This window comes from Halichoerus grypus, chromosome 4 (assembly GCF_964656455.1).
Source record: "Halichoerus grypus chromosome 4, mHalGry1.hap1.1, whole genome shotgun sequence".
Lineage (NCBI taxonomy): Eukaryota > Metazoa > Chordata > Mammalia > Carnivora > Phocidae > Halichoerus > Halichoerus grypus.
The window spans coordinates 116,967,379-116,979,586 of NC_135715.1; the positions used below are offsets into that span (position 1 = coordinate 116,967,379).

General features: G+C 40.5%; 1 protein-coding gene across 1 annotated transcript in view; it reads right to left on the bottom strand.

Moving 5' to 3' along the window:
• Positions 1-12,208, bottom strand: part of NEB (nebulin) — a 201,702-nt gene that overhangs the window by 152,450 nt on the left and 37,044 nt on the right. The window contains exons 25-33 of the mRNA XM_078070777.1: positions 11,817-11,924; positions 11,618-11,731; positions 7,888-8,085; positions 5,124-5,231; positions 3,598-3,696; positions 2,737-2,841; positions 2,543-2,650; positions 506-817; positions 196-402 (exon numbers count right to left, since the gene is read on the bottom strand). Of these exons, the coding sequence (XP_077926903.1) occupies positions 196-402; positions 506-817; positions 2,543-2,650; positions 2,737-2,841; positions 3,598-3,696; positions 5,124-5,231; positions 7,888-8,085; positions 11,618-11,731; positions 11,817-11,924 (1,359 nt within the window). The remainder of the gene's footprint in view (positions 1-195; positions 403-505; positions 818-2,542; positions 2,651-2,736; positions 2,842-3,597; positions 3,697-5,123; positions 5,232-7,887; positions 8,086-11,617; positions 11,732-11,816; positions 11,925-12,208) is intronic.

Genomic DNA, 12,208 nt, shown 5'->3' on the forward strand with positions numbered 1-12,208 from the left:
ACCTGAGCTGAGACCAAGAGTCGGACGCTTAACCAACTGAGCCACCCAGGCACCCGCAAACTAAAAATAATTGTAATTATTATTTTAAATTAAGTAAAAGGAAAATTAATGGCTCAGAAGAATAAAAATTTTGAGCTGCTATTTATTTCTTTAAAGCCTCCCTCCATTCTTTGCCCCCTCTCTTGTTGTACTTACATCACTGACTTGCTTCGTGTTCTGTTTTGCCTGGACCATCACTGGGGAATCCACGATGCTGGTAAATTTGAGGGTGTCTGGATGTTGCCTGTACTTCTTTTCATTCAGTGCATCACCCGCTTTCTTAACTTTTTCTACCTCCAGACTGCCAATAGGTATCCAGCCTATGCCTTTCATCCAGGTGTTGTAGTCTTCCTTATAGGCGTTCTACAGCAAAGGGAAACAAGAGGAGTAATGCCCCCAGCAGTGGGTTCTCACACAGGTTCTGACCTGAGGGGTGGGGTTGTCTTGGGGAGTAAGTGTCACTTACATCGCTCTGTATGTGCATCATGTTTTTAGACAACTCCAGGTCCATGGCATCAGGCAGGTAGGTGTAATGATGGAGCGGATGCTTATAGTTGACATTGCTGACAACATCCTGAGCTTTCTTGGCTGCCACAACGTTGAACATATCATGGGGTGTGTTGTATTTGGTTTTTGTCTTCTCATAGTCTTTTTTATACTGCCGGTCTGATTGTAGCTTGGCCACATTCATATAGTGAACCAGTTTAGGATCATCTTGGAGACTCTGGAAGCCGACCATTTTCCCTTTGGCTTTTTCATAATCTTTTTTGTACTGAACCTATTGGAAACAAAAGTGGGCAAATTTTAAAATGTAGTTATGAAGGGGCGCCTGGGTGGCTCAGTCATTAAGCGTCTGCCTTCGGCTCAGGTCGTGATCCCAGGGTCCTGGGATCGAGCCCCGCATCGGGCTCCCTGCTCGGTGGGAAGCCTGCTTCTCCCTCTCCCACTCCCCCTGCTTGTGTTCCCTCTCTCGCTGTGTCTCTCTCTTCAAATAAATAAATAAAATCTTAAAAAAAAAAAATAATAAAGTTAAAAAAAAAAAAATGTAGTTATGAAGATTTTACTGAACAATGAGGCCATGACTTAAAGCAATTGAGCGTCCCAGAAATTACTTCAATAACCAAACAATTAGATATTCATTTGTATACAGTTTGAAAGGTAGCCTGGGAAAATTAAAATGTTACTTAGAGCCCATTTGATTGTCTGTTGCTGCTTCGGCCACCTGAGAGGTTGGGGTGGGAGCACTGCCATAATTCATGTCTGTGACAAGGTAAAGTTAAGTTCCTTTCCACTTAGATGCTGGTAGAGACAAATGAAAAGATAAACATTTTGCAATCTTTACCAATTATATTGTGCTGTTACAGGAGACCCCAAATAGCTGCCTATGTGAGTGGTAGTAGAATTTTAATGAGTCTTTGGATATTCAAAGGGAGACCCAGAGCCAGTTGTATGTACACATGAATTGGTTCTGAATAATAAAGTGAGAAGAACTGAACTTGCTTGGGGAGATCTGGGAAGAAGCGTGGGAAAATGAGAAGCAGAGATGTGAAAGAAGGCTTGTGCGTGTGTCAGGGTGGGGAGCAGCTGGAGGAGAGCACCCACAGAGAAAGGGAATGGGTAAGGAATTTTGGATGGTAGGGCTTTTACAATATAGATATTTGTAATTCAGTTGTAATTTATTTACATCAGTGCAATGTCAACTTCAGTTCAAACTATCAATGAAGTTGTGATTGGGACTTGGGGGGAACCAAAAGACAGGGCTGTGTTGCATCTCTGGATCATGCAGACCAGAAACAGAAGTGAGTCCAGGGCAGGAGAGTCCTGGTGAGCCAGAGCAAAACCACTGTGGGCAAACCAGTAGCTGGAAGTGACAGAAAGACAATAAACCTCAGAATATCTGCAACAAGCGGGGGGGGGGGGGGGGGGGGGGGGGGGGTTTATCCCACTTCCTAGAGGTCAACAGGTGAGGGCTTGAGTCAATTTGATTTGAATCTCAAAGAGGAAAGTAACTAGTTCAAAGCTGAGTTAAAGTAAGATAAGGAAAAGAAACAAAGACAAAATTTCTAACTTTCATGGAACCTAAGGACTGCTATGAACCTTAGGGCTCCAGAGCAATGAAGTAAAAGAAATAAAGGAAATAAAGGAAAAAGGGAATTCATATAAATTAAGCAAGTTTCAAGACTAAATCTTACCACCAGGAGGCTATTAGGACTTAAAATAGTGAGTGACTTGTTTATTTCCACAAGGGGAATAATGTGAATTTGTGCAGAAATACGGAGGAGACCTTAAACTTCAGGTGCTTCATTAGAACGGGGTCAGTAAAGGTTCTACAAATCCTTACCCCCAGGAAAAGTCAGACCTGGTTAGGGAATTTTCCTTTCTAAATAGGTTTCAGCAGGACTCGCTTCCAGCTGGGGACAGAAGATGTGGTGACCTCTGGACAACAGGTCCACCTCCACCCACACATACTAGTTTCACACCAGCGACTACTAGCTGGACTTACGTCACTTGCCGCCTGCCTGGCAGCTTTGGCAGCTCTGATGGGAATCGCGTCCGTTCTCAGGTCATACCCCTTCTTGCTCAAATCTTTCAAGTCTGTTTTGTACATATTCTGAAAGACAAAAGTCATTTGAATGTAACCGAGGCCCGTTTAGAAAAGGCTTCCCATGAAATCAGCAGCTAAGCTCATGGGCATACCTCACTGATATTGTAGGCATTAACTTTAGCCTGGATGAACTGGGGCAAGTCCGCTGGCAGGTTGTATTTGTGAAGAATTTCTTCTCCTTTGGCTTTGTAGGCAACCTGAAAGAAGAAAAGAAATGCATGAACCAACAAATAAAGTAGGGAAAAGGGTTTAAGGACACAGGGAAATAATCTCAGAACAGATCACATGGCACAGCGGTGCTTTTCATGAAAGACGTTCTCTGGGTCATCCCCACATTTCTCATATGCAACACGTGGGGTCCTATCCCAGTGCCAGTTCAACCTTGGCCAAGGTCCCTCGGTATGCTCTAGGAACCTCTGAACTTCGGTAAGGGCACCTCACAGAAGTCCGCCAAGGGAGATGACCTGATGAAAATGTTAACCTGCAGACACTTTCCTGAGCACAGAAAAGGCTAATCCGGTGGGATACGCAAACCATCTATATTACACTTTGTGGGTGACTGATGGGACTTAGGGGTGGTTTTTACTCTACATGATGTGTGTCTTAGCTCTGACTTACAGTGTAACTCCTCTGTAAGGGGTGTTGCCTATATTCATTTTCCCGGTCTTTCCCAGAAATAGGCTTGTAGTGTTTATCATCAGGAGAAGACCCTGAGCTTCTCCTTGGGAAGCAATGTTAAATGGCTGAAAGGACAGTCAGCCCAGCATAGATAATACTCTAAAGATATGAAGGAGGTGTGCTTTACTAATGAAAAGCTGGGAGAGGTACACAGTTGCTCACGTAACGGAGTCTCTTTAGACTGCATAATAACTCCAGGTAATCAGCACGTTTAGAATACAAACGTATTTGTATGAGTAAACACTTATTAAAGTATAGATAGAATGAACACTTACATCACTTCTCTGGGCCTGGTTGATTTTAGACTGTACTATAATCGGAGCATCTTCAATCGAGGTAAACTTGAGAGTGTCGGGATGTTGGCGGTATTTTTTCTGTTTGGTGAATTATGGCAAGAGAAACAAGAATATTACTTTCACTGAAGGCTAACATATAAAAATCCTTAAAATTTATTTTGGAGGGACAAGGATTTTTCTGGATTTTAAAATATAAAAATACTTGATTCTTGGTTGGCTTGGGAAAAAAGAGGAATACAATACAAAAGCCGGTGTTTTAAAGACTGGCTTAATTTTTGATGGTCTGGGGCAGTACAGACCAATACAACTTGCAGGAACCAGACGATTTCTTGTTTATGAAATAAAAGAGGGTACTTTCCACTAAACAGAACCCAGAAACACAAGTTTTCTAAAGGATTAACAGAAAAGCATGCGAGGAAATTTGGAGTGTCTTTTGCGTGACACTGCTGTCACTCGAACTGAAATAAAGAAGCTCTCTGGTTGAGGGAGGAGGGACTGAGGAACTAGGGCAACAGCTAGGGCTTCCTATAAGAAAGGGAGGACTTTTGTTCTGCAGCCTCCATGTGGTTAGTACACAGATAAAATGTTGTTCACCGAAAGCAAGCAAAAGTACAGAACAACAGAAACTTGAGTGTGAAGAAAACCCTCACTCAGCACCTCTGTCCCTTCTTTACATAGGTTAACCTCCCTGATGATGAATTCACTTGAGAGCAGTGGGAATGTTCCACTGTTGGAGGAGAAGGGACATACAACCTGGCTACGTGAAGAGTGCAAGGTCATCACTCCTTTTCCTCAGACTGAATAATAACTTACAGACTACTTCAAAGTCATCAAGAAATAGGACATAGGGTATAATACTTTAAGGAAATTTTCTACAATATTCATTATATGCATTATTCATAATTGCCAGAAAGTGGAAAGAGTCCACATGTCCACCAACTGGACAACCAAAATGCAATACAGCTACAAAGGAATACTACTCGGTAATAATAAGGAATGAACTGCAGACACATGCAGATACATAGATAAGCCTCAGAAACATGGTGCTAAGTGAAGGAAGTCTGATACAAAAGAAATTTCTAGAAAAGTACAACTATGGAGACGGAAAGCAGATCTCCGTTTGCCCGGCATTGAAGATGGGAGCAGGAATTCTTCAAGAAAACTTTAGTGTAATAGCATTTTTAAATTCCATTATGGTGATGACCATACAACTATATGAACTTACTGCAACTTGTCAATGTGTACACCTAAAATAGGCGAATTTTATGGTATGCAAATTATACCTTGATAAAGTTGTTTAAAATATTTTTTATCATGAATGGTTAACATAAATGATTTTGGTGATGTAAAGCTTATCTACCTGGATAATTCTTGCATGTGGTAAGTGCTTTTTTCTCAGCAACAATTACTAGAGAATGAAGCGGGAAAAGAACATGCTTCTGTGGTTTTGGGGCTTTAATACATCACATTCCCAACTCTCTCTGTGGCACACGGGATGGCTTTACCTCATTCAGGATGTCTGAAGCTCTCTTTGCCTTTTCCATCTCTAAGGACCCAAATGGCACCCAGCCACAACCTTTCATCCAGCTGTTGTAGTCAGCTTTGTATTCGACCTAAAACACCAAGAAAAAGGTTACAGTTCTTTGCTCAGCATCATCCTTATTCACAAAATCATCAACATTTTACCCAAAATGATGTTAAGATTTCTGACCAGCTTCCTTACTTCATACATTAAGGTTATTATTATTTTTTTTTTAGATTTTACTTATTTATTTGAAAGAGACAGAGTGCAAGCGGGGGGGGGGGGGAGGAGGAGGGCAGAGAGAGAGAGGGGGAGAAAAAAGAATCCCAAGCAGACTCCTGGCTGAGCGCAGAGCCCAATGTGGGGCTCTCTCTCAGGACCTGAGATCATGACCTGAGCCAAAACCAAGAGTCAGACATGTAACTGACTGAGCCACCCAGGGGGTGCCCCATATTAAGGTTATTTTAAGTATGTCCTTGGTGAGAGATTTTAACAGCCCTTAGGTTATTACTGTTCTTCTAGCTGTTATATATTCCATCTCATCCTTATTTCCAACTGAAGGGAAGTATGTGGAACTCTAATTCCAATCTGGATAAATGCTACATTTAAAGCTATACTTCTGGGGCGCCTGGGTGGCTCTGTCGTTAAGCGTCTGCCTTCGGCTCAGTAATGATCCCAGGGTCCTGGGATCGAGCCCCGCATCGGGCTCCCTGCTCAGTGGGAAGCCTGTTTCTTCCTCTCCCACTCCCCCTGCTTGTATTCCCTCTCTTGTTGTCTCTCTGTCAAATAAATAGATATAATCTTTAAAAAAAAAAAAAAAGCTATACTTCAAAGAATAAATAAAATTGTTATATTTAAATAATCAAAGTGAGATGTTTGTTTCTTTGGTCAAATTAGGACTGATGGCCACATTAAAGATAGATAATTTTGCTCATTTTCTGATCAGATCAGATTTGACAGTAGTTCCTTGCACTATGTGCTTGCTCACACTGGCCTCCATGTGTAATGGTTAGCTTAGGAGGGTTGGCTAACAGTGCACTTTAAAATGGTTGCACTCATTAATTTGCTTATGGAAGGCCATTATCATTTGGAATTTTTCCTATTTGGGGGGCATACCTGATGCCATTAAAATAATAGGCTACTCTAGGTGTGCCTGGGTGACTCAGTTGGTTAAGACTCTTGGGTTAGGCTCAGGTCATGATCTCATGGTTGTGGGATCGAGCCCTGTATCAGGCTTTGTGCTGGATGTGCAGCCCGCATGGGATTCCCTCTCGCCCTCTTCCTCTGGCCCACTCCCCCATCCCCACTCTCTCTCTCAATAAAATAACAGGCTACTCATTGTCTGGCTATAGGTGGTACCTAAAACTTATATTCCAGATACAAAATTCAAATTACTGTTCTTTAGTGTGGGCCTTTTAATTGGAATGAAAAATCAAGAAACTATTGGGTTCCTGCCTTTGAGAGGCTTACAATCTACTTGGGAGAAAGAAACATAGCAAAATTAAATAAATAAATAATAATGCATAAAATAGGATTGTTAGTGATGGGAATTTAAAATTGTAGAGTTGCTGTAGAAAAGAGGAGGGTGGTTCCTCAAAAAATTAAAAATAGAATTACCATGTGATCTAGCAACTCCACTTCTGAGTGTATACTCAAAAGGATTGAGGGCAGGATCTCAAAGGAATATTGGTCACCTACGTTCATAGAAGCATTACTCACAATAGCCAAAAGATGGAAGCAACCCAAGTGTCCACTGACAGATGAAGGGATAAGCAAAATGTGGTATGCACATACAATGGACTATTATTCAGCCTCAAGAAGGAAGGAAATTCTGACACATGCTACAACATGAATGAACTTTGAGGACATTCTGTTAAGTGAAACAAGCCAGTAAAAAAAAAAAAAAAAAAAAAAAACCCACAAAGAGTGAATGACTCTACATATATGCGGTCTATAGAGTAGCCCAGTTCATAGTAACAGAAAGTAGAAGGGTGGATGCCAGGAGCTGGAGGGAGGGGAAAAACAGAGACTTGTTTAACTGCTATAGAGCTTCAGTGTCATAAGATGAAAAGGCTTTGGAGACTGGCTGCACAACAACGTGATTATAATTAACTGCTACTGAACTGTACACTTAAAAAGGATGAAGATGGCAAGTTTTGTTATGTGTATGCTAAAAACATAGAATTGTTAGGATGAAATGTTCAGTTGTGCAGTTCAAGTTAATTTGTCTAGACAAGTTTTCATTTGCAGAAAAAAAAACCTCAGTGATTATGAAAATTGATGCTGTAAATATAGAAGACATTTTATTTTCAGACAAGATAGCTATCTAGGTAAAAAGTTATTGATAACAGTGAATGCAATCATTGTGATAATAATGAAGGTAATAACTCTGAATGTTTACTGAGAATTCACTAGGGCCTGACACTAAGCTAAGTATTTTGCATGCATTTAAATTCTCCAAACAATTCTTTTACTTTATTTCCAATTTTACAAGGAAGACTCTAGCCTCAGCAAGGTTAATAGCTTTCCAAAAGGGATATAGTGATGAGTTCATGCTAGACCTAGGTCTCTCTAACTCTGAAGGTTACACTCTCATTGAGCCACAAGGGTCATTTTCCCATCACATACTTGCTACATACAGAAGACAATGCCAACACTTCTGAGAACTGTCAAAAACATCACTCCACTTAAAGATTATTTCAGGTTCCGCCTTAGAAAGAGGGAATAGAGACAATCCGATTACTCACATCACTCTGCAGGGCATAAGCCTTCTTGGCGAGATCCACATTGATGCTATCGGGTGGGTAGCTGTAATTGTGTAAGATGTGCTTATAGTCCACATCACTAGCAATTTCCTGAGATTTCTTAGCTTGAGTGACTTGGAGCATATCAAGAGGTGCCGTGTAGACAGTCTTTGAGTTTTCATAGTCTTTACGGTATTCACGCTGTGAATAGGAAATTTCCATTTATTACCACAAATCCTCAATGGATTTCCAGACAAGCACAGAAATCTCTCATAAACAACAAACTCGAGTTACAGAAGCACATTCCAATATCTGAGTAGTTATTTTTTCCTAAAATTTGTTCATATGTTACACATTATTGAACCTTTTCCCTCCAAAAAAGTCGAACATGGACATATCTGATCAAATCTCTTTTTAGATCAAAGAGCAACTGTCAGACATCAGGAGTGGGCCAAAGCTCCTGCTTCAGCCACATCTTTTTTTTTTTTTTTTTTTTAAAGATTTTATTTATTTATTTGACAGAGAGAGACACAGTGAGAGAGGGAACACAAGCAAGGGGGAGTGGGAGAGGGAGAAGCAGGCTTCCCGCGGAGCAGAGAGCCCGATATGGGACTCGATCCCAGGACCCTGGGACCATGACCCGAGCCGAAGGCAGTTGCTTAACAACTGAGCCACCCAGGCGCCCTCAGCCACATCTTTTAACACAGGGTTTTTCAAGGACCATTAACAAGCATTATTTTTACGAAAGTCACCTAATCTTTGAATTGTTTTCCAATAAGGAAGTATTTTTGGGGGACGCCTGGGTGGCTCAGTCGGTTAAGCGGCTGCCTTTAGCTCAGGTCATGATCCCGGGGTCCAGGGATCGAGTCCCACATCGGGCTCCTTGCTCAGCGGGGAGCCTGCTTCTCCCTCTCCGTCTCTGTCTGCCGCTCTCCCCTGCTTGTGTGTGTGCTCTCTCTCTGATAAGTGGATAAATAAAATCTTTGAAAAAGAAAGGAAGTATTTTAACTGATGAAAATTATATGACAATCATTTCATACTTCTGATTTTATAAAATGACTACTTTGGGAATAAAGCTGTCCACCTGACTACTTGGCTTTTCTAACATCATCTTTAAATGGTTACTAATCTTTTTTCAACCTGACTATTCTACTTTTGACAGTAGATAAGCTCCACTGAGAATCCCAAAGGTTTTTTCATACCAAGTTTAATTTTGGTAACAATTTAAAAGAAGCTTCAGATTGCAGCAGTAATAAGACCTCAAAGGAGAAAAGTCTGTGAAACTGAGCCATTAAAGTAACCTTGGCACTTATTATAGTGTTCTCATAAACCAAATGTCTTGACTGGGCCTCAGAAGGCACTTTTATTGGCTGGTTTTCTGGAATGTTAGACAGGGTGATAATTAGGTCAAGGTCCCAGCTTCATCATGTCCACTCACCAGTTACCTTAACAGAGAGAATAATTCTGCCCCAGTGCTTGTAGGAAAATTCCAAACCCATTATATCCACCCCCATAATCACAGAAGCATTAAAGACTGACCAAAAGTAGCCAGCATACATGTGCCTTGTAAATCTTCTGTAGAAATTCCTTTTGCAAATAATCTGATCTTTTAGCTTTCTTAGGGAGTGTGATCTTCCTTCTAAATATTTTGTGGGCAGTCACTTTCACTGAATAAACTTATCACTTAATTGTAAATTCTGGACTCTGGTTTATGAAAATAAAATATGGAAACTTTCTGACAGTGTGCAAGAACATTGAAAAAAATAGTTTGTCTTTATTAGAAATAAACTGGGGGCGCCTGGGTGGCTCAGTAGGTTAAGCGTCTGCCTTCAGCTCAGGTTATGATCCCAGGGTCCTAGGATTGAGCCCCACGTCATCGAGCTCCCTGCTCAGCAGGGAGCCTGCTTCTCCCTCTCCCTCTGTAGCTCTCTCTCCTTGTGCTCTCTTGCTCTAATAAGTAAATAAAATCTTAAAAAAAAAAAAAGAAACTGATAGGGGTGCCTAGGTGGTGCAGTCAGTTGAGTGTCCAACTCTTGGTTTCGGCTTAGGTCATGATCTCAGGGTTGTGGGATCGAGCCCCACGTTGGGCTCCATGCTCAGTGTGGAGTCTGCTTGAGATTCTCTCTCCCTCTCCCTCTGCCCCTCCCACTCATGCTCTCGCTCTCCTCTAAAATAAATTACCTTTAAAAAATAAACTGACAAAACAATGTTGCAACAACATTGATGTGTGGAAGTGTTTTTGTCTAAATTGTTTTACTCTTTTGTTCATGTTCATGCCAGTTCATGCATATCTACATATATAAAATGTTGTCAAAGGTCCAAATGGCTTTAAAAGATTCTCTTTAAAAGCTATGCATGTTCCGTATCTGCAGCTTAGCATTTAGCCTGGATAGTATGTGAAAATGATTCATCATTGACTAGCTCTTTTGGTTGCCGGTATCAATCAATTAACAAGTATTTACTGAACACTACTATGTGCTTAGTGTTTTAATGGGTACTGTGATGGGATAAAGAACAAAAGATAAAGATACATGTGCTGTCAAGAGACAGCTATAACCTTTTGAATTGAGAAGGGATAAGGAACTAGTGAACAATATAATATGATGTATGTGAGCACTGTATCCTGACATAATTCAGTGTGAAGTTATTAGAGAAAATTACTGAATACAGGATGTTTTAAACTGCCATATGAGTATATAGAGCATGCAAAAATGAATTTAAGATATATATAATTATATGAACACATGGTTGAAATGAAGGTAAATGATACAAACATTCTTCTATTTAATATGAAAAAAATATTTGCAGGCTATGTTGAATATTCTTACCACTCTTAAGGAATTCTCTAAACATTTTTTAAACACAGTATATACTGCAATTTGCAATAGATGTTTTCTCCTCTATAGTAAGAATTTTTTTTTTTTTAGAGATTTTATTGATTTGACAGAGAGAGACACAGCGAGAGAGGGAACACAAGCAGGGGGAGTGGGAGAGGGAGAAGCAGGCCTCCCGCCGAGCAGGGAGCCCGATGCGGGGCTCGATCCCAGGACCCTGGGATCATGACCTGAGCCGAAGGCAGACGTTTAACGGCTGAGCCAGCCAGGCGCCCCTATAGTAAGAATTTTAACCAAAAGATGAGAGCTGGCCCATAGACAAGCCTTAGGGAATCTATAAATTCTCTGAAATTCAGACAGAAGGCATGAAGAAAAAGTTCATTTTTCTAGATGAATGATCCAAGTCTTTTATCAGACTCTCAAAGGGGCCTATAATCAATGGAGTGTTTTCCTTGAACCTATGCTGATACTATTGCTAAAGTCAATAAAGAACAATGATAGTAAACAATAAGATTTTTATCTGTGACTCTTGATTTTCTTCCAATATAAAGATAATTTTAAAACCATCATTTTAAAGGTTATTTTTCAATCAGAAGAAAATATGAAAATATCTAGTGATGTTTTCCAAAAAGCCTTGAGAATTAAAATCAATATTCTATTAAATATTAAAACATTTTTCAAAGTGAAATGGACCTTAAGTATAAATCGGTAATTTCTCTCCTCAAACACTGAAAGGTACAAGAATCTGGGAAATCATTCTACTTCTAAAGTTTATCCCCAGCAGTTAGTTGTGAACAGGACAGAGCCCATGGGTATGGAATCCTTTTACTTGCTATATCCTTGGGCATGTTAACAGGGATGCCATCTTGAAAACAAGACAGATTTACAAAGACACTCACATCACTCTGGTTTTTGGCCGTCTTCAAAGAGTGCAGCATCTTGGGATCATCATTAATGCTCAGGGCTCCAATCATTTTCCCTTTACTTTTCTCATAGTCTTTCTTGTACATCACCTGTGAAGATGTCACACGTGTCAGATGGCACCCACCGAGAACCGTCACTGCAGGCCCCCTGCCCAGGTGCCCAGGCCACACTCACATCGCTGGCGATCCTGCTGTTGGCCTTGGCTGCCAGCAGGGGAATGGCGTCCACTTTAATGTCAAACTTCTTCGCTTTGCTCTTCTCCCAGTCGTGCTTATAGATATTCTGGACAGAAAATTTCATCAGAAGAATTGTAAGAACAACATCTAACATAGCTTCATCCAGTAAAAATAAGAAACAGACTGAAAATTTGTATATGTAGACTTACTTCACCTACAAATACTGTGTTTACCAAATGATAGTATAATTATTCATTAATCTGTCATCCAGCTTCCCGCCTACCAAAATATAATACTAAACACTTCTTTTAATACCCCGTGAGCTTTCTAAAGATTCTGCTATGCTGATGTATAAAGGACAGTGTAAAAAGACAACCACTTGGAGGAGGT